Consider the following 25,051-nt stretch of genomic DNA (forward strand, 5'->3'; position numbering starts at 1 on the left):
TTGTGACTCCTTCCCTTCCAGTCTGGATAATCTGTAGCCAACCCTTTCCTGTCACAGACTCTCACTGCAATTTATGTTCTTCCAGAACCTCCCATCGGACAGATGCATCCTCCCCATGGAAGTGTGACACCCCAGAAGAACAGCAATCTCCTCGTCATTATTGTGGTCACCGTTGGGGTCATGACGGTGGTGGTGGTGGTGATTGTGGCTGTGATCTGCACCAGGCGTTCATCAGCGCAGCAGAGGAAGTAAGTCATTGGATTGTCGAAGGTTGCCACGGCCGGATTCAACTGGTTGTTGTGGGTTTTCCGGGCTGGGCGGCCGGGGTCTACCAGATCTACCAGACCACGGCCACACAGCCTGGAAAACTCACAGCAACCAATAAGTTATTTGAATCAATGGATACCTGTTCTGCTCACCTGTCCATCCGACACTGGGTCAAGAATAACTTGTTTGTTTTCTTTGATTTTCATCTGAAAAGTAAATTGTGTAGGAATTCAAAGTAGATGACTTCTGAAAGGTCTGTGTTTGGAGGCTCCGGAGTGTTTCCTTCACAAAAAGCAACTGCAGAAGGGGAAATGTGATTAAAATTCGGACCCCAGCACCGGGGGGGGGGGGAGTTTAACCCTTTCTTCTGTCCTGTTTTTCCAAAATCATACCACTGGGGTACACCTTGTTCTGTTAGTAGAATAATGCATGCAACATTCAGGGTGTGGAGGAAAGGACCCAAACTACCTAATTATTGGTGGTGTTTCCTCCATGACCCATCATCTTCTCGTTTATTTTCTGTACCTTTGGCCAAGGCCAAACTTCCCATACCGATAAAAAACAGGGGTCTTGAATGACAGTTTCCATGGTCTAAATAGGGATGAGCACCCAAAACCTGAAAATAGGCCTTGCCTATTAGCTTTTTATCTCTGCTTCTTGTTCCCCTGCCATCTAGTTTGTCCTTCTCCCCATCCTGCTAGTTTATTTGTGTATTTATTCAAACCTTTATTAGCCATCATTCATTCTTAGGAAGCTCAAAGTGGCTTAGGATGTAAATAAAGCACATAAACGGAGCACATAAAAGTACATGAGAACCAAACTTAACATCACAGATACCCTTGTCCAAAGTCATGTTCGTCTTTACAAGTCAAACTCAAGCCTTGGATTAGGCTTGGGAGTGGATCAGTAGCCAGTGAAAATGCTGTAAAATTAGGGTCATGTTGTCCCAATAGCTGGACACTCTAGAGTGCCTGTAGTCCAACATCAGAATGCATTTGAGGTTCCACAGATGAGAAGAAAGGGGAAAGCAGATCAAACACCATGTATGTTTGTGATGTGTGGTATGTTCCAACTGGGGCGAATTTACACATGGGTTAAGAAATTATAATAAACACTTTGGTGGCAGAGTTATGTAAGAAGATAGAATCAGAGAGCCATAGAGCCCAAGGGCCATCAAGTCCAACCCCCTACCACGCAGGAACACACAATCAAAGCACTCCTGACAGATGGCCATCCAGCTTCTCTTTAAAAAACCTCCAAAGAAGGAGACTCCACCACACTCCGAGGTATTCAGAACATGGCATGTCAGCCAACCATGACTGAGGATCAGAAGTGTAGCTATCACTTCTTCTGAGAAGTGAGCTGTTGGTTAGATGGAGTCAGATTTTTTTAAATGTCCAACTGGCAGAAGTGAAAAATGTGCATAGATCTGTATGTCATCCGTAGACCCATCAGAACAGAAACAACAGTACTTATCATCACAGATTGACTGACAGAGGGGCTGTCCTGACAGATAGACCCACCAAAACAGAAACAACAGTACTTACCATCACAGATTGACTGACAGAGGGGCTGTCCTGACAGATAGACCCATCAAAACAGAAACAACAGTACTTACCCTGGGTCCACCAGATTGAGGCTGACCAGAGGGGCTGTCCACCTGGCAAGAATAGACCATCCAAGGCAAACAACGGTACTTACCCATCCCACAGATTGACTGGCGGTGTCACGGTAGATTGCCAGAGCCCATCAAAACAGAAACAACAGTACTTACCATCACAGATTGACTGACAGAGGGGCTGTCCTGACAGGTAGGCCCATCAAAACAGAAACAACAGTACTTACCATCACAGATTGACTGACAGAGGGGCTGTCCTGACAGATAGACCCATCAAAACAGAAACAACAGTACTTACCATCACAGATTGACTGACAGAGGGGCTGTCCTGACAGGTAGGCCACCTGCTCAGGAAGACCAACAGATGGAACAGGGAGGAGGAGGAGGCAAAAATGGAAGGGGCTAATCCAGGGGTAGGGAACCTGCGGCTCGAGAGCCGCATGCGGCTCTTCTGCCCTTGCACTGTGGCTCCACCGCCGGCCCCATCCTTGCCTGCCCTGCAGGCTCAGCGAGGCGAGCACACCAAGCAGCCGCACCCGGATTTGGCTGGTCCGGCGCTCACCCGAACTTCCCCTCTCCCCCGTTTCCGGAGCAGTGCGGAATTGCTTTCCTGGCGGCCAGCGAGGGCGAGGAACCACCCGACTTCATCCTTGCCATGCAAGCCTGGCTTTAGGGGAGGCGGGGGCAATCCATCAGCTTCTCAGAATGAGTGGAGTAAAAGGTAAAAAACCCCTATATCTATATATCTATATCTATATATCTATATCTATATATCTATATATATATATATATACACATATATATATACATACATACATATATATATATATATATATACATACATATATATATATATACATATACATATACACACACACACACACACACACACACACACACACACACACACACACACACACACATATATAGTGTTATGTTTATTTTAAATGTCAAAAATTATTTGCGGCTCCAAGTGTTTTCTTTTCCCGTGGGAAACGGGTCCAAATGGCTCTTTGAGTGTTAAAGGTTCCCTACCCCTGGGCTAATCCTAAACCTAACCCGCCCACCACTAAATTGATCATCTTCCCCCCTCCCCCGAAAAGCCATCAGTCTGTGACTATTATACCAGACCACTAGTTTGAACAAAGAGAAAGTTCTGTAGCTAAGGCAAGAAAACCAAGCATATGTTAAGAATGCCTTCCGGCACAGGAGTAACTAATCGTGACAAGCAGGCTTTGGGTATTGGAGCAGGCTGTGAAAGCTAGTGGATAGAAAATGAGGGAGCATCATCCAGATTCCCAGAGATTGTGTTCATCACCACGGCATCGTTAGGTTGTCAACCATTTTCCCTCGGGTCCTATCTCTGTTTGTAATTTCAGTCTGCCTGTCCGGTGTTCATCAGCCTTGACATTATGGTTTCAACCCCGGGCTGGCCGGTTCTCAGATGGGATGCAGAGGTGGGATCCAGCAGGTTCTCACAGGTTCCCAAGAGTAGGCTACTAATTATTTGTGTGTGCCGAGAGGGGGTTACTAGTTGGTGATTTTGCCACGTGATTTTTGCCTTAGTTACGCCCCTCCTCTCAGCAGTAGCGCGCAGAACTTGAAGCAGTCTAGCAGGAGGTGCACCGGTGTGCGTGGCAGCCTGCGCCTGAGTGCATTCGTTTCCTGCCCAAGGACCGGCGCAGCGGCTGCGTCCCTGCCACAGCCCCGCCCAGGAATGCCCCGCCCCCGGAATGCCCGGCCACGCCCCCGTCATGCCCCACCCAGCCCCATTGGCGCTACGCCACAGTTTGAATCCCACCACCATGGGAACCTGTTACTAAAAAATTTGGATCCCACCACTGCTGGGATGGATTTGGGCTGTGTGCGGTTGCAGGGAAGGCTCAGTTCCATTCCGGATCCAATGGAGTGACAATGCGCAAAATAAGAAATTTAGCGCGAAATCTGGGCAGCTGTAATACACCGTTTTGCTACGAGTCGCTGACGCCCCTTTACGGAGCCCATGCAAAACAAGGTCAGGAGGAGAAATCATTTCTTACCACAGACATGAACAGCGACACGCTGTCAGGTCAAATAAGGCCAATTGGAAAGGGCCTCCTTGGCTTCCTCGGTATCTGTTTACAGCTTCCCGTCGGCAAGCTCCCCACCTACTGGAAAGTTTGCAATATGGTGTAATAATGGGTTTGAATTGGAGAGGCAAAGATCCGAACTCCTTCGGGGCACCCAGCCAGCTATCCAAAGCCCTGATGCTAATGAATTATGAGCTCCCTTTTCACTTGTCATTTGCCATGTCAGGGAGCGTTAGAGGAGGGGAGGGAACAGCGCCATTGTGAAATTGTAACTATATGATAAACGCTAGGGGAGGATTGGCTAATAAAAAAACACTGGCGGGAATCCAATATGAGGGGCTGGTGTTAGAAAAAGAAGAGTAGATTTGTACCCCACCCTTCTCTACCGCAAGGAGTCTCCAAGTGGCTCACAAACTCCTTCCCTTCCACTCCCCACAACAGACACCTTGTAAGGTAGCTAGGGCTGAGAGATTTCTGAAAGAACTGTGATCAGCGCAAGGTCAGCCAGCAGGCTTCATGTGTAGGAGTGAGGAAAACAAACTCAGTTCACCAGTTCAGAGTCGATCGCTCATGTATAGGAGTGGGGAATCAAACCAGATTTTCCAAATTAGAGTCTACCACTCTTAACCACTACAAGATCCTGGTTCTCTCTCACTGGCTCTACTGCCATGGTGTAGTGGTTAAGAGCAGGTGGATTCTAATCTGGAGAACTGGGTTTGATTCCACACTCCTCTCCACCTGGGTGGCAGAGGCTTATCTGGTGAACCAGATGTGTTTCCACCCTCCTGCATTCCTGCTGGGTGGCCTTGGGTGAGTCACAGTTCTTGGTAACTCTCTCAGCCCCACCTACCTCACAAGGTGTCTGTTGTGGGGAGAGGAAGAGAAAGGAACTTGTAGGCCATCTTGAGTCTCCTTACAGGAGAGAAACATGGGGTATAAATCCATTCTTCTTAACCATGAAAGCCCTTCACAATCTTAGATTCTTTTATCTGCAAGACAGCCTCCATTCAGACATGCCCACAAGGAAGTTCCAGACCATAGATAAGGGATATTAGTAGTTCCTCAGCTCTGGTTGGTGAGAACTGTTTCTGTTCGGGCTTGGGTTTTCTCAAAGGCTGCTCCTGTTCTGTGGAACGAGGAAGGCCCCAGTGTTTCAAAGAGCTCTGGAAAACAGAGTTTTTTATGTGCGTTTGGTGGTTCATGAATGAAGGTCAGTTTAGTATGCGTTCGCATTTATTTATTTACAGCCAAGCTGGTACTCAAAGAGGCTTAGAATACCCTTCTTTTGTCCTCCATTTTCTCGCAACAACCCTGTGAAGCAGGCTAGGCGGAGAATTTGTGATGGCCCAAGGTTAACCAGTTAGAAATAGGGATTCAGACATGGGTTGCCCGGGGTCATAATTTGCCCCTTTATCTATTGGCCATGCTGTCAGGGGCTGATGGGAATTGTAGTCCATGAACATCTGGAGTGCCATAGGTTCGCCACCACAGCCCTAGTATGATTGATAATGAGTTGCTCTTCTTTGAACTGTACTGTGTGCTGAAATTTTAGCTGGTTTTAATGAAGCAAGCCGCCTATGGCTGATTCTGCACAGGCAACACTAACAGGTTAAAGGAACCTGTGCTGCCTGTGTCCCCATTTGCACAGTGGGTACAGGAACCAGCCAAGATCACTGGGATCACTGCAGCAGGAGGTAGCATAGTGTGTTTCCCTACAAACTACATGGTGTTTCCCTACAAACCATGCAGCTGAGAATCCCCTCCACCCAAGAATCCCTCCCACCTGAGAATTCCTCCCACCTAAGAATCCACCCAAACCCGAGAATCCCCTCCCCTACTTATTGGCACAACAAGTCAAGCCCCTATTAGAAAATCCACTCTAATGGCTGCCGTCTGGGGAATCCACCATAACAGTGGACGGAAGGAATAGGACATTTCCAACTTCCTGGAGTTCATACAGGCAAACAGGAAGCATCCCAAACCCAGGTGGAAGAAAAAAGTTGCTAATTTAGCAACTTTCATTTAACCCAGTTTCAGGCAAATATAATGGGTTAGAAGCATTTGGTAGGGCAGGTTCTGTAGGAGCTTCTCCTCGATCACGCTTTAAAAAAAACCCATTGTATTTGGCTTGTACGGAATCACCCAATGGATGCCAAACCACCAGCTTTCAGCCCTGAATGACCAACTTTGGTTCGCTAACTTGCTCAGACACAGAGCCAAGTCACCCTTTTGTATTTCAGTTCCTTCCGCTTGTATTGCACAAACTTGTCAGCACTGATTACGGAAAGTTTGCAGCCAGGTGCCGCTTTCCACGAAGTCCTTTGGCTTGACAGTAATTGAGAACGGTTTCCAAAACTGATGTGTGTACAAGGAGAACATATTCTGGGATGACTCATTCATTTCCAAGCCTTGTTATTGATGACCTTTCTTTCTAGAGTCTTGTCTCGAGTTCCTGTCACTGCTTATTATCAGCAAGACTGGTGGTAATTTGCCGAAATAAACAATGTCTCTGGAATATGATGTTTTCCCCCTTTTTCAGTCTAAGATAACAATAGTAACGCTGTACAAGAGCTGGACATTCATCTGGCACGACACCCTCATTATTTATATATCCAGTTTCGTGGAAAATTACTGAAATGTCTGTGGCATTTAGATTGGGTAAAATGATGAATTCTTGAACTTCAAAGCCTTGCTTAGCTTAAATATAAAAGTTGCTTTGGAATTTCAGATGGACAGTGGGCTTTTTTAGCAACTAGAGTGCTACTGATTCCCCTACAAAAAGAAAGTCTCAGATTCTCTCATTTGTGATGGTAAACCCACTATCAATTTCTCGTGGACAACATTTTCTCTTTCTCCAGGGTTACTTATTGTTGCAGGAAGTATCCAGAAAATGTTTCAGGCGGATAGGGGCCTGTTTCTTCTTAGATACCTACCGGTTTTGAAACAGAGCTCACACGACTTTCCTTGAGTTCGTTACACAGAACAAAGGAATAACTGCATGGATCATTGTTCTGCCCCTCCCCCCCCCCAGTGACTCTTTTGGAGGTGCCCTGTTCTCGGTTGGGACAGAAAGGGGGAGACACAAGCCAGTATCAACAGTTCTTATAATGTCTTTATTCATAGAGAGAAACAAGACCCTAACTCCTTCCTCGGGACTAACTATCAGAGTACTTCCTTGTCTTCAGGATGTTAGAAGCTGCAGACTTTGTCCTTTTCTGGCTGATTTCAGACAGTTCACTGTCTCTTTCTTCCTTTCAGCTCTGAAGTCTTGGTCTTTGCTCTCACTGCTGATAAACTTGGCTTCTTCTCTTTTGGACCACCATATAAACATACGGACTTCTCTTTAGACCACCATATAGATATATGGACGTCAGGAATATTAAGGGACCCCAGCTTCCCTTAGCACCTCATTGAGACTGACTGACTAACCTAAAACCGGGGTTGCTGGGTAAGGAAAGTCAATAGCCTATTGGGAAAAGTCTTAAAGGGGCAGGGACTAACTAAAATACCCTCCCATGGAAGACTTAACAGTAAAGCAAAACCACACTAACTGTGGGGAAACTAAAGTTTAAAGGGGAAATAACTGAAGGCTCTGTGGGGGTTAGGGTTAGGCTGACAATCATAGAATCACAGAGTTGGAATCACAGAGTTGGAAGGGGCCATGCTAGCAATCTAGTCCAATTCCCTGCTCAATGCAGGAGCAGCGTAAAGCATCCCTGACAAATGTTTGTCCAGCCACTGCTTGACGGCTGCCAATGAAGGGGAGCTGCCCACCTCTCTAGGCAGCCAGTTTCATTGCTGGACTACTCTTACTGTAAAAAAAAAGATCCTAATATCCAGCCGGTTACCTTTCCACTTGTAATTTAAACCCATTATTGTGATTTTCTATTCTCTGCTGCCAGCAGGAACAGCTCCCTATCCTCCTCTAAGTGTCAGCCTTTCAGATACTTAAAGAAGCAATTATGTCCCCCCTCAAGAGCAGGTGTACTCTAATCTGGAGGAACCGGGTTTGATTCCCCGCTCTGCCACTTGAGCTGTGGAGGCTTATCTGGGGAATTCAGTTTAGCCTGTACACTCCCACACACGCCAGTTGGGTGACCTTGGGCTAGTCACAGCTTCTCGGAGCTCTCTCAGCCCCACCTATCTCACAGGGTGTTTGTTGTGAGAGGGGAAGGGCAAGGAAATTGTAAGCCCCTTTGAGTCTCCTATAGGAAAGAAAGGGGGGATATAAATCCAATTCTTCTTCTTCTTCAACCTCCTCTTTTCCAGACTGAACATGCCCAAGTCCCCCAGCCTTTCTTCGCTAGGCTTGGTCCCCAGGCCCCTGATCATCTTCATCACTCTCCTTTGCACCTGCTCCATTCTGTCCTCACCTTTTTTTGAAACGAGGCCTCCAGAACGGCACACAGTGCTCCAAGTGCAGTCTGACCAACATGGTTTGCAGTGGGACTATGGCAACTTGCAGTCTGGATGTTATGCCTCTGTTGATACACTCCAAGATCACATTAGCTTTATCTGCCACCGCATCACACGAAATGCTCATATTGAGCTTGTGGTCCCTCACTACCTGACAGTGTGATCAACAGCCTGTGGTCTTTCCTCCTTTTTAAACTTGTTTTGCATCTGTGTCATACATCTCGGCTTAGAATTCCTTGTTTGCTGTCTGATGGAAGTAGCTAATACCCTCCTGCTATTGAAAGAACTTTTAATACAACAACATTTGTGTGTGGAATAAAAACATTTATTAACAAAATTGGTTCAAGGTAAACAAAAGCGTAAGGCGCAGCATGGGAGTCTGATCTTATGGAATGTGTACTGGGCAGCCAAATATAGCTGTCCCCCAGACACCTAAATTTTTCTCAGCACGCCTGCCGATGAAAAATTATGACGCACACTGGAGCAGCTGTGAGATTCCAGATGGGCGGTCGCCACTTCCTGAAGACTCCTTGCTGCCAGGGGCGCAAGCCATCTAAGCCCACGTCTGAGCAGGTGACCCCTTGGCTTGCTCCACCCCAAACTTCATGAGGAGGTTCCACCACAGCAGGTATTTTGCCCGCTGCCCACCAGCTAAAAATCAGTCCCCCATGCGCAAACCGCCATATAACAACAATAAAGCGCATGCACTAACACAGACCAGAAAACAGGGAGAGGTGGGTGGGAAACACGCATGTTTTCAGCAAATGGGGAGGTGGGGAGGCCGGGCCCAGGCTTAAATAGGCCACCCTATGTCAGGGCACGTCACTGCCTGGCGCCCATGACCTTCCAGGCCTCGTGTTGCCAGCAAGCTGAAGCCTCGCGAGCATAGAGGAGCTCGCAAGGCAAGGGGGAGGAGGCAGCCCCATGGAGGCTGTCTGTTCCCCATCAGCAATGGCAGCCGCGGTAAGTAATGGCTGTTCCTTCCTATCATTTATGCAGACACGTCCCTAATAATGTACTCTTTAGGTAAGCAGATTTGGAGGTCTTGATCTTTACTTATCTAAAAAAATAAAGGTGGAACACTTTTTTTAAAAAAAAAGAGCTATGTACAGATAATTTGCTTGTGTTCATGATTTAGATGAGAACATATTGTAATGCATATTCATAAAATTGCAAATTTAATATGTTGGGACCTGACAGTCTGGATCCTCCAATGGATTAAAAAAAGAACACATTTTAATCCAAGACTGAAATAAATGCAGCATATGCTGCAGAAGCAAGTGGCAAGCGAAAAAAAACAGAAACCTGCCACTAGCAGCTAGTTGTGCTAATTGAAAGGGTGATGTTCTTGGTAAGCGGTTGCGGCACCAAGAAGGCCGAGGCTTCCGAAGAGGAACGCCTCTGTTTCTGGAGAGAGCTGCTCAGCCACTGAGCATCAGCTGGCGAATAAACGGACTACCCTGTTGAGCTGCAGGCCTGCACGCCCTCGAGCCACGATCGACATTTCCTCTTGTTGGTCTCCTCCTATTCATCTTCCCAGCATATGCTGACAGTCAGGGGCCGCTTGTCTAGCTGGAAGGGTGTTGGCAAGTCGCCCCAGCTGGAGCCGAAAGGGGTGCTTCTTCCTGAAACCAAATAAAGCAGCTGGGTACGAGGATAATCAGACACCTGGCATCCGGTTCCATTCCCCCCCCCCCCGCCCACCGGGAACTAAATATGTCACATCTGTAATACAGTTGTCTCAACCGGCATGAGAGGCAGGCCAGAAAAATCAGAAGCAATTGATCCTTTTGTTTTCATTGAACGCCGGACGGTCAACAGTTCGGAAATCCATCTTGCCACTGATGGCCAAAGACACCACAACGTTCGTGGCGTGGAGCTAGTTTGTTTTGTATAATTTTTTAATTGATTTCCTCAAAATAATGGTGCAGAAAGAGAAGATAGCAAACAGAAAAACAAGAAAAAATAACATAAGAATAATAAACAGGAAAATACCTCGCCGCTAAACTAAAATACAACAATCAAATGGAACTTAACGTTCTAACAGATTGACGTGTAAACATAATACCAGTTTGAGAGCCTTCTACCTATATTTATCCCATCTAGCGTTCTATTCTTAGATGATTTCTTCAACCCCCACTGATATATGTCAATTTAACAAATACTTGTAACTTAACTATTAACATATTTATGTTATTGGCTAAGGGGCTTTCCCCACTACAGAAGGGAGCTAAGGTCGACTCGTTTCCCTTCAGTGGAGGGTGATTCCAGGCTGTCCCCACAGCAACTGAGTTGGCCCCCTGGAACCAAGCTAAGTGAGCGGGATCATCTTGGTGCCTGTTTAGCTCCTCGATCGTGATTGGCGCTTGTGTTACTGCAGGAAACGGGAGCGTTTTTTTTTTACAGTTTTTACAGTTTACAGTTACATGCGCTTTCTGCCCGCCACGACTCTCCCGTTCTGTGCATGCCACAAAAGCGACTCGTGATTGGTTGAACGGATGAGGTGTCGTTTCGATGCTTCCCCACTTCGAAGCTTTGAAGCGGTATCGACCTTGTTCCGGCAGAAAAGTGTAATTCTGAGGGGGGGAACTGAGACAAAACAATGTTGAACTCGGTGGCAGTGGGGATTCACTGAGGCGAACCTAGGTAGAAACCAGTTCAACTCTGTCAGTGGGGAAAGCCCCTAAGCCTCAGGCTGAAAAAAAAATGCTTCTCACTTCTCATCAAACTCAGATTTTGACTTTCTGTTTACAGAATTTGTCAGTTTCGCATTGTAGCATATTCCCTTACTTTATCATCCCAAGTGACCGTATTTGGGTAACTCTTGGCCTTCCAGCTAGATGCTATTAACACTCTGGCATCCATTAACATATGCAAAAATAATTCATTCAGCTTCTTTGGAAAGGGCGTAGAGCTAGTTTGGAGTGCCTTGCCACCCTTCTCTATGCTTGTGAAGGGCAGAATGGCTTACCGTATTAAGGCCCCTTCCGCACATGCAGAACAATGCACTTTCAATCCACTTTCACAATTGTTTGCAAGTGGATTTTGCTATTCCGCACAGTCAAATCTAGTTGCAAAGTGCAATGAAAGTGGATCGAAAGTGCATTATTCTGCATGTGCGGAAGGGGCCTAAGTACATTCATTTGTCACTTCCACATGTTTCCAGCAGGGCCAGTAGTGGTGTGGAAACTGTCCACACTATCTTGGGCCCCTTCGGCACAGCAAAATAATGTGTTTTCAAACCACTTTCACAACTGTTTGCAAGTGGATTTTGCTATTCCGCACAGCTTCAAAGAGCACTGAAAGCAGTTTGAAAGTGCATTATTCTGCATGTGCGGGATGAGCCTTGAAGAAATGGGGCCCACACGGATGTCTAATCCATCTAATCGGCCTCCCTCCCCTCCCCTGCTCCTCCCCTCCCCTCTCCTCTCTTCTCCTTCTCCTTTTCCTTCCTTTTATTTGCACGAGTGTGGTTTTAAGGGATAACGTTCAATTTTAATCGCTATCCCATAGCGGAATTAATGGCACGGGGATGTGCTGTTGAATGTTATTGGTTTATTGATGTTTTAATTAACATTGCATCCTGCCTGGAGCCTAATTAGGGAAGGGTAACCCATGAAACAAACAAAGTTGAGGAGCTTCTTCTCTATGCTGCAGTCCCAGCATGCCGCTGTCACATAGATAAGGCTGATCCTGTCGGTGTTCCCCACTCAAGCCAACGTGGTGTAGTGGTTAAGAGCAGGTGCACTCTAATCTGGAGAACAGGGTTTGATTCCCCGCTCTGCCACTTGAGCTGTGGAGGCTTATCTGGTGAACCAGATTATCCTGTGCACTCCAACACATGCCAGCTAGGTGACCTTGGGCTAGTCACAGTTCTTTGGAGCTCTCTCAGCCCCACCTACCTCCCAGGGTGTTTGTTTTTTGGCAGGGAAGGGAAAGGAGATTGTAAGCCCCTTTGAGTCTCCTTGCAGGAGAGAAAGGGGGCAATATAAATTCAAACTCCTCCTCTTCTTCTTCAACTAGCAATCTGTGGAAAAGATGTGTATTACATGGGAAACCCCCACATGATCCATGGCACCCACAATGGGGCTATCCACTGATATTCCATAGTGACTTGGAAACCCAAGTTGGGATCACCCCATGGGAAAAGGCTGCTGTGCTTTTGTATGTATGAGAAAGGAAAATGTGGGGTGCCCCATGCTGTACATTAGAGCAATGACTTCGAGAAGACAGGAGAACACAGAGGTCTGATTTTAGTTCCATGCAGCAAGCGCAATGCGTGCCAGTCTGTAAAACATTATGAGATGAACAGAAAGCACCCTGGGGGAAATGGAATCTAGCCCTGAATTGGATAATTTCACTGGGATTGAACCTCTGACCATATGAAGCAGCAAAATCTGAAAGAGAACAAGCGTTTATACTGTCTGTCGGGAGCAGAAAAGAAAGTTGATCCACATCTGAGACAGTGATATTTCTTTCTCGTAATTTTTTTCCCATCTGCCTTACAGAAAACGGGCTACTCACAGTGTCGGCAAAAGGAAGGGCAGCCAGAAAGACCTGAGGCCTCCGGATCTTTGGATACACCACGAGGAGATGGAAATGAAGAACATTGAGAAACCGTCAGGTTCCGATCCATCGGGAAGGGACTCGCCGAGGCAGAGCTGCCAAGAACTCACTCCGGGCAGCCACAGCCAGTCTGAAACCCAGATGGGCACCAAGAATGCCTCACAGCCTGGTAATACTTCCAATGTCCTCTTTGCAAAAGTCTAGTTCAAACAAGCAAGTTCCTCACTTGTGTGTTGCTTGCTTGGAACTTGGGGACTCAGGGAAGAATGAACTTGTGGGAGGAGCCATGACTCAGTGGTACAGAATCGACTTTGTACACAGACAATCCCAGTTCAATTCCCCCCATCTCTAGCTCAAAAAAATGACATAGTAGTTAATGTGGAAAACCTTTGTCTGTGACCCGGGGGGGGGGGGGGGGTTCCTGGTAACTACATACCTGATTGCCATAAAGTCGCAACTGACTTATGGTGACCCCAATAAGGAGCTTTCATAAATTACCAGAGAGGCACGACTGCACTCCCTATGGTTGGCTTAAATTTCATGGAGTCATTAATGTGGGCGTTCCTATAGAAGACAGCATGGTGTAGCGGTTAAGAGTGATGGACTGTTATCGGGAGAACTGGGTCTGAGTCGGCTCTCCTCCACATGGGTGTTGGACTCTTACATGGTGAACTGGATTTCTTTCCCTGTTCTTACACATGAAGCTTGCTGAGTGACCTTGGGCCAGTCATGTTTTCCTCAAAACTCTCTCAGCCCCACCCACCTCACAAGTTAACTGGTGTGGAGAGAGGGAGAAACAGAGGCTGTTTCCGCACAGCAGCAGAAACGCACCCCCACCGTCATTAATTGTGCCAGTAGAGGCTCGGAGACCATTCACACCCTATCGTGTGAGCGGCCCCGAATTGCTCCCCTGCTGGAGAGGCCTCTGGGTCGGCCCCTTCCACTGACCTGTCTTGGGTCGGAGGGCAGCGTGGGCAGGTCTCTGCAGCCCTCCAGAGCAACGCTGGACAGGCAGGTCAGTGGAGGCGATGGGAAAAGCAACATCGTCCCACCGGTGCAGTTCACACCGCTCCGGCGGGAGGACACCACTTTACAAAAACCTTACTCAATGAGCGAGGTTTAAAACGGCGGCTTCACACCGTGCGAACGCTTCCCCAGGGACAGCGTTTTTGCAGTCCCTGGGGCGCTCTATTCCACCCATGCGGAAAGGGCCAGAGTTTGTAAGCCACTTTGAGACTCCTTACAGGAGAGAAAGGTGGGGTGTAAATCCGAATTCTTCTTTTTCAGCCCAGATTGAACAGCTTCCCTGAATCCTGTGGCCTGAAGTGACCTAGTCATTTTTATAATTTTAGTTTTATTAGTTTTATATGCTGCCCTTCCCCTCACAGGCTCAGGATGCCTTCCAGAAGCTCAATAAATGCAATAAAACAATTTAAAACATGATCTGAAACCAGATGATGACTAAACCACACAATATGGCTACCAATCTTATGGCTACCAATCTTGATCCTCTTTGAACTGAGATTGCAAATGCCTTAGCAGACCAGGTGCTCAGGAGCAACAGCCGCAGAAGGCCATTGCTTTCACATCCTGCATGTGAGCTCCCAAAGGCACCTGGTGGGCCACTGCGAGTAGCAGAGTGCTGGACTAGATGGACTCTGGTCTGATCCAGCAGGCTTGTTCTTATGTTCTTAATATAAAACTAGCCTACAGAAGGGAAGGGAAGATAGATGAAAGTGGGGTGAATATCATCCAGCTGCTGATAGCTAGCAAGTGTGTAAAATATGCAGTTACGGTAAGTCACAGCCAGCGTGGTGTATTGATTAAAAGCAGTGGATTCTACTCTGGAGTATCAAGTTTGATTCCTCGCTCCTCCACCTGAGCTGCAGACTCTAATCTGGTGAACTGGATTTGTTTCCCAGGGCCTAAACACAAAGCCTGCTGGGTGACCTTGGGCTAGTCCAGAGGTTGGGAACCCGCGGCTCGCGAGCCGCATGCGGCTCTTCCGCCGCTGTTCTGCGGCTCCATCAGCCAAGCCGCGGGGCCCCTCTTCACCCGCCCTGCGAGGAGCAGGGCGGGCGCATCGTTCCCCTGGTGGCCGGCCCGGCCGAGCCGCCCGGAGCACCTCTTCTCCACGCCCACACTCTGCTTAAGGGAGCAGAGGCGAGGCGCATCACTCGCCCGGCAGCCGGCAAGGCCGAGCCGCCGGGCCTATCTACGCCTGCCCTGCAGGCGGGTGTGTGTGTGTGAGCGGGCGGAGGGGGGGCGCGAGCGAGCAAGTGGGCGGGGGAGCGGAGGGGGGGCGTGCCAGCGAGTGGGGGGGTGAGGGGGGGGTGAGCCAAATGGCTCTTTGAGGGGAAAAGGTTCCCGACCCCTGGGCTAGTCGCAGTTTTCTCAGGACTGTCTCTCGGCCTCACCTACCTTGTTGTGGGGAGGGGAAGGGAAAGGAGTTTGTAAGCCCCTTTGAGTCTCCTTACAGGAGGGAAAGGCAGGGTATAAATCCAAACTCTTCTTTTTATGGTGACCCAAGCAAGGGGATTTCAAGGCATGTGAGAAGCAGAGTTGTTTTGCTGTTGCCTTCCTGTGTAGAGTCTTTCTTGATGGTCTCCCATCCAAGGAACAACCCTGCTTGGCTTCCTGGATCTGACGAGATCCAGCTAAACCACGCCGTTTTCCCTCCCATCTCTGCCAATCACAGTGACGCCATAGAGACCTCGATAGACCACCGGTCTAGCGCTGCCTAAGGTAGCATCAACATTTGAGGTGTTTAGCATTTAGACTCAGCTTTGGCGCTGACCTTCAGAGAGCAATTTGACCATTTGATGAAGCCAAGAAAGCCAATGCAATCCTGGGATGCATCAATAAAGAGTACAGCGTCGAGATCAGGGGAAGAAAGTGTACCACTCTACTCTGCATGGGTCAGACCTCACCCAGAGTACTGTGTTCAGTTCTGGGCACCGCAATTTAAGAAGGATATTGACAAGCTGGAACGTGTCCAGAGGAAGGCAACCAAAATGGTAACATGGAGTCCATGCCCTATGAAGAGAGGCTTAGGGAGCTGGGGATGTTTAGCCTGGAGGAGCAAAGGTTATGGGGGGACACGATAGCTATGTTTAATATTTGATGGGATGTCATGTCAAAGAGGGAGCAGCCTGGTTTTCTGCTGCCTCAGAGACTAGGACACGGAGTAATGGATTCAAGGTGCAGGAAAAGGGATTCCGCCTAAACATTAGGAAGAACTTTCCGACTGTCAGGGCTGTTTGACAGTGGAATGCACTGCCTCGGAGTGTGGTGGAGTCTCCTTCTTTGGAGGTTTTTAAAGAGAGGCTGGATGAACATATGCCTGGAGAGCTTTGATCATGTGTCCCTGCATGTTCCTGTGTTCCTGCATGGCAGGGGGTTGGACTTGAAGGCCCTTGTGGTCTCTTCCAACTCTATGATCCTATCATTCTAAGAGCTGGTGGGGTCCATCTACAGAGGACACTGGGAGCAATTTTGACTAGAGTTGATACTTTCAGTTTCCCCAAATGCAGCATCCAGAGTAAATTCTGAGGTGGCTGTTCAGGCAAAACCACTGAACAATTTCGAAGGAAGCGAAAAGAGTTTGAATAGGACAAATGAAATGTCTGCAAGAGGAGCAAGATTGAAATGCTTAAAGGGAGGGGGGAAGTGGCTGTTTGTGGTAGCGTCCCCATGGCAACTGTAATGGCCACTCTAGCTTTGATGTGTTCCATGGAGGGAGGGGGTGACCACTTTAACAGAACGTGGGAAATAGCAGGCAAACAGCAGCAACCCCCCCCCCCCGCCCGTGCAAAATTTGCGGCCCTCTGAGAAACAGGTGCAAAGCTTCAGAGAGCGTTGTTGCCCAAGAAGGCATTAGCGTTTTTTCAACATTTGTTTTTGGATTGCATTTTTTAATCTGTGTGTCCTTCAGCATTCCTTGGCAGCAAGGCAAACTGTTTCAGAACAAGTAGCTAAACACCAGGGAGAAGCTGTAAGCACAGACAATCCTATTTATGCCGTTCCTTTTAATGATGTTGCCGACATTCAAGGAGGCTGGGTTTGAATGGTAATGCTCACTTGTGTTACAAGGCAAATATTGTAACTCTGAATATTCTTCGCCAACTTGGACTGCAACTTGGACTTGGATTCTGCAATGAATTTAGCTCTTGCTTTCTGTCCCTTCTCTAGCATTTGAATGACTATGACAGTGTTCAGGCGTCAAGGATCATGGGAAATATAGTTTTCCTAGCGTGTTTGAGCCCTGACCTGGATTTTCCAGTATAGCCGGATATCAATACACAGAGAAACCCTCACATTGTTTTGATGGCATGCCTATGGAACAATGTAGCCTTGCATTTGAGTAAATATTGTACTCATCCCTGTGGCATTCCATCCAATTTCAACGTGAAACTGTCTGGCTGAAATAAGCCATTTTTGCCCATGCTGTTATCATCTTGTATATTAGGCCACAGACCATGAATCCCCAGTGTGATACCTGTGGGGCCCACGATACCTCCCGACAACTTTCTTCACACCCACCAAGTGCTTTTAGAAAGTGGGTATGGCTAATTGGGGCTTTTACCCTGAAGAGCTTTTAACTGGCTGTGCAGATTGAAAGGCATCCTGTTAAACAGAACCTTTGCCTGAACTGTTGAAGAGGTATTGTTAGAGCTATATATAACCTTGCTTCCTGGCATTTTGTGGTTGGTTCCACCTCCTGCAGCAGTCATTTTGTGATTGTGCCCACTACCCTGTGTCTGAATTCTGCCATTAACAAAAGCAGTGACTGGTAGTTGCAGATCTATACTCTGTTCCACATAAAGGTAATAGTAGAGTTGTATATTCCTCCGCCACAAAACAAAGCATGCCAGACCTTCTTTGTTGTAGAGTGCTTTGTCAGGGCCCTAGTGCCTACCTAACTCAGCTCCCGCCATCCATTTGGTAGTCATTTCATGAACTACAAATACTCTTGTATATTGTACCACAAAGGCAGCGCATTAAAAAATGTCAATTCTCAACTTTGTTTGGGACTATATTCTAGGGCAGAGGCATGCTATTTTCTCAAACGCTGCATTTCAACATGACCGCACTATTATCTTTTTGTGGAACAGAGTATGATCTTCAATTATTCTCATTAGCATTTAAGAGAATTTCATACATCACATCCTGCACCTAGTTTGTATCTCTACGAATAGATCTAGATCAGGGGTCTGCAACCTGCGGCTCTCCAAATGTTCATGGACTACAAATCTCATCAGCCAGTTGGCCATGCTGGCAGGGGCTGATGGGATTTGTAGTCCATGAACATCTGGAGAGCCACAGGTTGCAGAACCCTGGTCTAGACCACTCTCTTACTATCTCTCTCATTTCTGCATCACTCTGCCAAACACTGCCGCTCCTTAACCAGAGGTTGATTCGATGGGTCGTATTAAACAACTTCATGCTATTAACTCAAATGCAATATTTAAATTTTGTGTCATTAAATAGACATTGAGACTGATTTCTGTTCTCAAATGCACAGCTTTGAAGTCTCAAGGGTCACTCATGTATCAAACGACCACGAGTTAATGGGTGATTATATTCTGCCTTTTAAACACTGTGGCTGGTTGCACAGAATGGGAAATCCCGATTCGAGTGCAGAGCTAGTGTGGGAGAGTTCAACCCACAATGGGATTCTGCTTGAACCTTAAGGGAGATTGGTAGCAAACAACATTGAGGGAGACAATCGGTGTCGTTGCGGCAAAGAGCTTTTCACGGCAGCTGCAAAGCGAAATGACCGTTAAGTCTGGATGCAATTGAAAAGGCAGAAATTAGCATTCTGGGAAAATGAGAAGCAATTTCTTGCACCCCAAAGTGATCCTTAAAATGTTCCGTAGTGGTGTTAGGAGGCGATATTTGCCAGACTTTTTTTTCCAGTTGGAAGTTTCACAATTCTTTCTTGTTTACTGTGCTTTGGCCTGGTTGGGGGAAAAAAGCATTTAAAAAGTGGCACAGAGTGGCCATTTATTTAAACTTTTGTGTTCTTTCCTATTGGTCCTTAAATGAAACTATCCACTCGACTCAATGGCCTTGAGCAGCATCACACTGATAAAGCTTAAAACAGTCCTAATAGCCCATCCCCAGATTCAGACTAATTTATTTATTCATATTATTATATCTGACTATAACTTGGGGGAAAAAACTTTGCAACACCCAAAGCAACCTTGTGTTCGATGCCTGCTAGAAGCACTTTCTCCAACAGGTATTTTTGCCCTTCCTTAAAGAAGTAGAAAATCCATAATTCTCTTATATCCAAGGGAAACCCTTTCCAAAAGACAATACTGCAGTGTATCGATTCACCCCGATCGATTCAAACATAATTTATTTGTATACGGAAGCTTCCTATACTAACCGTACTGAGAAGTATCTAGCTGATGAAAAGGCTCTTCTTTATTGTGGAACAGTTGAATATTTTAAATATTCAGGAGATGCCCTTGAATATGACAAATATAATAAAGGGGGGAGCAAACTATATGCTCTGACATAGGAGCTGAAGAAATCCAGCTCATATAAACTGCTCAGAATCAACATTTGAGCAGCCACCGCCCCTGATGACCTGAAGTCCTCGGTCTGAATTTTTATTTTATTTATTTATTTATTTATTTATTCAATTTATATACCGCCCGATCCCCGGGGGGCTCCGGGCGGAGAACAACAGGAGCAATCATACAAATATAAATACATAGGCTCCATCCCATAAAATAGCTTAAAACTCATAAAAACAGCGAGTAACCACAATACATAATAAATAAATAGAAGGCGTCTGGCCCCAATTTAAAAACCTACCTCCCTGAGGGGGGGCCAGTGGGGCTCCCCATATGAGGGGGCTCCTCATATGAGGGGACCCTGATGTAACCAGGAAGGGGAACTTAGATTCTTTCACCTGGATCCAAGGTCTTATATAACAGGTCTCCTCCAGCAAGGAAATATAACCAATCTTCTCAAAGACAAAAGCCACCGTCAATCAAATGTGAAATACAGCAAGCCAGACTCACGCTTCTAAAGAATGAGCTCCCAGTCAATCTCCAGTTGATGGCTGGAGATCTCCCTCTATTACAACAGATCTCCAGACAACCGAAACTGGAGAAAATGGCCAGTTTGGAAGGTGGACTTCCGGACATCAAAGGGGGCTCTGCAGTGGCGTTTCTGCCTAGGGACAGGGGGTACCCTATGTCCCCGGGCGCCCCCCATTTGGTCACGTGGGGGGCGCCAACATTTCAGGGTCGTTTGTGTGTTTTTAAATTTTTAAGTGTTTTTTCACGTTCCGGCCTGCAGGGGGCGCATTTTTAAGGCTAACAGCACCAAAATTTCAGGGTACCATCCAGAGACTGTCCTGATGATGCCACCCAAATTTGGTGATGTTTGGTTCAGGGGAAGCAAAGTTATGGACCCCCAAATGGGGTGCCCCCATCCCCATTGTTTTCAATGGGAGCTAACAGGAGATGGGGGCTACCCATTTGAGGGACCATAACTTTGGTCCCCCTGAACATAACTTCACCAAACTTGGGTGGCATCATATGAATAGTTAACAGATGATACCCTGAAAATTTGGTGTCACTAGCTTTAAAAATACACCCCTTCCAGGCACCCCAAGAAATTTGTCCAAGATTCTTTGTTTTGCAGTGACTTTGCTCCATTGTAGCCAATGGGGAATTTCTGAGTGTGTAGGCAGGCTGCACATTTTTGAAGACAGAGGCACCAGACTTTCAGGGTGGCTCCAGGAGGGCCTCCTGGTAATAGCATCCAGGTTTGGAGGCCTTTGCTTCTGGGGGTTCAATTTTATGGGCCCCCAAAAGGCTTATTTTGTTTCCCCGCTCCTGCACATGAAAGCCTGTGGGCTGAGTTCTCTCAGAACTCTCTCAACTCCCCCCCCCACCTCAGAAGCAAAGCTCACCAAGATTGGATGCTATTACTCAAGGCCTCTTGGAGCCACCTTGAAAGTCTGGCGCCTCTATCTTCAAAAATGTGCAGCCTGCCTCAGAAATTCCTCATTAGCTACAATGGAGCAAAGTCACTGCTCCAAAACAAAGAATCTTGGGCAAATTTCTTGGGGTGCCTGGAAGGGATGTATTTTTAAAGCTAGTGACACCAAAATTTCAGGGTATCATTTGTTAACTATTCTTATGATGCCACCCAAGTTTGGTGAAATTATGTTCGGGGGGACCAAAGTTATGGTCCCTCAAATGGGTAGCCCCCATCTCAGGTTAGCTCCCATTGAAAACAGAGGGGATGGGGGCATTCCATTTGGGCGTCCATAACTTTGCTGCCCCTGAACCAAACATCGCCAAACTTGGGTGGTATCATCAGGGCAGTCTCTGGATGATGCCCTGAAATCATGGTGCTGCTAGCTTTAAAAATGCACTCCCTGCAGGCCAAAAAAACACCAAAAATACCCCCCAAAACCTAAATACCTTGCGTTCGCATTTGTTCATTTTTGGGCAGGACATAATCGGACAATTTTTGTCTGAATGTGCCAAAATTTGCCCAGATTCCAGCCAAATCTGCTATTTGTTTCATCTGAATCTCCAACCCTCAAAAGTGATGCTGTTTCAGGGTGGGGGAGAATCCACCCCCAAACAGCATCACTTTCCATTTTGTTTTAACCGGGGACCCCAGATTCTCCCTTTAAGGTAGATTTAAAAGAAGAATCTGAGCTCCCTAGTTTAAACACCTTTGAAAGTGGATTCCACTGGAGGTGTTTTGTGAGAGATGATGCTGACATTTGTTTGGTAAATGTTTTGCTGGGGGTGATTTGTGAGAGATTTACATGCTTAATACCGACTTGCACTGGCTTGGAGTTGTTTCTCAGGCTAACAACCTACCTCATAGGGTTGTTGTGATTAGGAAATTAGGAAAAGAGTTGGTGGGGAGAGAGGCATGTATGTTTTGATGGGAGTAGGAGGTGATTTGTGAGCTGGTACAAAAAACCATTGTTTGGTCATGGTGGGGGAGGGTGGCCGCCCATATGCTGGGCGGGGGGGGGGGGCGCCAAACTCAGGTTTTGCCCCCGGGTGCCAGTTTGCCTAGGTACGCCCCTGGGGCTCTGTGTTCTGTTACATTAATAGGCCTTCACTTTGCTTTCAGTTTCCCACCTTCCCTTGATTTGCAACATGTATCGGACTAAGAGCACGTAAGTGCCGGCACCTCACTTGGTCTCTTCCTGCTGGCCTTGAGAACGCAACGGCTGTAACATTCCTGTCTTGTTTTACTCTGCTTTTAATATGGGGTGAGAAAGGGGAGAGGGGGGAGAACTCAGGGATAAAAGGTTGTACCCACAGACAGTTCTTTAGAACTGGCTTCTTTATTGGCCAATGTCTGCCAATAAAGAAGAGGAAGAAGAGTTTGGATTTATATCCCCCCTTTCTCTCCTGCAGGAGACTCAAAGGAGCTGACAATCTCCTTGCCCTTCCCCCCTCACAACAAACACCCTGTGAGGTGGGTGGGGCTGAGAGAGCTCCGAGAAGCTGTGACTAGCCCAAGGTCACCCAGCTGGCGTGTGTGGGAGTGTACAGGCTAATCTGAATTCCCCAGATAAGCCTCCACAGCTCAGGCGTCAGAGCTGGGAATCAAACCCGGTTCCTCCAGATTAGATACACGAGCTCTTAACATCCTACACAACTGCTGCTCTTGATTTGGCTACTGATTTGAAATCCAGAGTCCCATATTTGTCTACAGATCTAGGGCTTGACAGTTATGCCCCACTGAAGTCTCTCCCCTCCCCAAACCCCACCCTCCACAGGCTCCAGCCCCCAAATGTTCACATATTTCCCAACCTGGAGTAGGCAGCCCTAAACCACAGTGTAATTCCTGCTACACAACCTGGAACCCCAGCCATTTCAGGTAGGCATTTTATTAGGATGTAATCTGGTGTTTCCTGGCAGGTGTCTTGGCATATCGGAGCTCTATAGAACATCTGCTTTACTACTGTGTTCTTTTCTGCCAGCTCCCGAGACAGAAGAGGTGGGAAGCAGTATGTCCACACTGGAGCGCTCCCTCGCTGCCCGCAGAGCCACTCGCGCCAAGCTCATGATTCCAATGGACTCGCAGCCCAGCAATCCATGTAAGCTGTACCTCTAACAGGCCAAATCTCATTCTATTTCTGCCCAGGAATGTTACTGCATTGTATTATGGAGAAACATAAGCACGTTGTGTAGGTGAATAGGTACCCTTTGGCATAACAGGGGAATATGTTTCTCCAAGGGGCTGTAAAGGTTTTTGATGACTGCTGGTGACTGCTCATGGAATAAGGATATGAACAGATTTCACAAGCTTGCTGCTTTAGTTCAAAAACCCTTGTCCGATTTTGTTCCTCTCTTGGGAGAAACAAACCTGTGTCGTTTTCTCTTTCCTTGTCGCAAATGTTCCTATTAAAACAAATGTATTATAACTCTGTATGTGTGTGTGTTGCACATAAATGAGCGTTTCCCCACTTGTAGCCCCCTATGCCGTGCGCTACTCTCAGCGCGTGTCATTTCTGGTGCACGCCCGGGCTTCCCCACGACCCCGTGCTCTGTGCGGGGTCATCAAAAGGCGTTGTTTGGAAGAGCGCCAGGAATGACGCATGCTGAGGGGGCGCGACAGCGGCAGCGTCGGGGCGGCTGCGTTGTCACTGCCCCTGTAGTGGGGAGTGCCGGGGACCCCGCACTACTTGGCTACAGTAGCGCGAGGCAGAAGGTAAGTGGCCCAATGGCAAAAAATGATGTGTATGTGTGTTCTGTGTTCTGTGTTCAGTTCCCTGATACTTACTACTGTCCCTTCAACATATCTGTGTTTACCAATGTTTGTATATGAGGAAGACTTGGCCATATTTCTGCTTTGCAAAGACAAAACCCGATGAGCCCAATCCAAAGCGCTGAGACAGCTGGAGACGGCACTGCTGCTGCTCTGCCATGCTGCCTCCAAAGGGCTTGCAGGCGACATGGGGAAGCAATGAACACCAAAAGCTCCCTGGCAACCTGCAAGCCCTTCACAGCCCGAAATAGACTTACACCAGTGGTGGCGAACCTTTTCAAGACCAAGTGCCCAAATTGCAACCCCAAACCCACTTATTTATCGCAAAGTGCCACCGCGGCCATTTAACCTGAATGCTGAGGCTTTAGTTTAGAAAAAAACGGTTGGCTCCGAGGAGTAAGCTTGGTGGTAGTCGGTGACTTTGCATTGAAGCAACCGTGCAACTCTTCCAACGGGTGAATCACGACCCTAGGAGGGTTTACTCAGAAGCAAGCCCCATTGCCAGTAACCGAGCTTACGCCCAGGTAAAGGATCGTGCTGTAGTTCTTCACATGAAAATCAGTGGGGTTTAACAGCACTACACTGCTTCCTCAAAACTAGGTCTTAGGTTTAATGCTAATAATCGAGCCCAGCGGCCCAGGCCAGCCTAGATGTGGGGGGGGGGCACTCTGCGTGTGCCCACAGAGTGGGCTCTGAGTGCCACCTCTGGCACCCGTGCCATAGGTTCGCCACCACTGACTTACACCATCTGAAAGGGTAGCATAAGTCCCAGGGCTGTGTGAGGCATTCCTGGCTTCAAAGGCCAGTGAAAGCTGACTAAAGTCAGCTCCACCCCCAGGAACATTCCTGTTATGCCCCCCTGTGATGCCAGTGTCTGCCTGAATGGCAATGCAGACCTGGGGGCCAGACTGTCTTCCCGGTTGGGTACTGCTGAGGTTTGTCCTCCATTCTGGTGTAGTTCCCCATTCCTCCCCCTGCCCCAGGATTGGGCTGCCCATAAAACAAATGTTCTCTTCAGCAAAAAACCACTCATATCTTCTTATGCTCCATTCTCCCATTGTGTGTGTGTGTGTTAAGTGCTATCAATTCACTTCCAAATTTCGGCAACCCTACGAATTAGTGACTTTTAAAACATCCTATTAACAGCTTCACTTTGGTTTTGCAAACTGAGGGCCGTGGCTTCCTTATAGAGTCAATGGCTCCTTCCGCACATTCAGAATAATGCACTTTCAAACTGCTTTCAATGCTCTTTGAAGCTGGCGGAATAGCAAAATCCACTTGCAAGCAGTTGTGAAAGTGGTTTGAAAACGCATTATTCTGCGTGTGCGGAAGGGGCCAATCC

General features: G+C 47.4%; 1 protein-coding gene across 1 annotated transcript in view; it reads left to right on the forward strand.

The window, feature by feature from the left end:
- DCC (DCC netrin 1 receptor) overlaps positions 1–25,051 on the forward strand; it is a 456,614-nt gene that overhangs the window by 382,551 nt on the left and 49,012 nt on the right. Inside the window, exons 17-19 of the mRNA XM_048503204.1 lie at positions 86–248; positions 12,879–13,105; positions 22,922–23,038. Coding sequence (XP_048359161.1) covers positions 86–248; positions 12,879–13,105; positions 22,922–23,038 — 507 coding nt within the window. The remainder of the gene's footprint in view (positions 1–85; positions 249–12,878; positions 13,106–22,921; positions 23,039–25,051) is intronic.

This window comes from Sphaerodactylus townsendi, linkage group LG07, assembly GCF_021028975.2.
Source record: "Sphaerodactylus townsendi isolate TG3544 linkage group LG07, MPM_Stown_v2.3, whole genome shotgun sequence".
NCBI classification, from domain to species: Eukaryota; Metazoa; Chordata; class Lepidosauria; order Squamata; family Sphaerodactylidae; genus Sphaerodactylus; species Sphaerodactylus townsendi.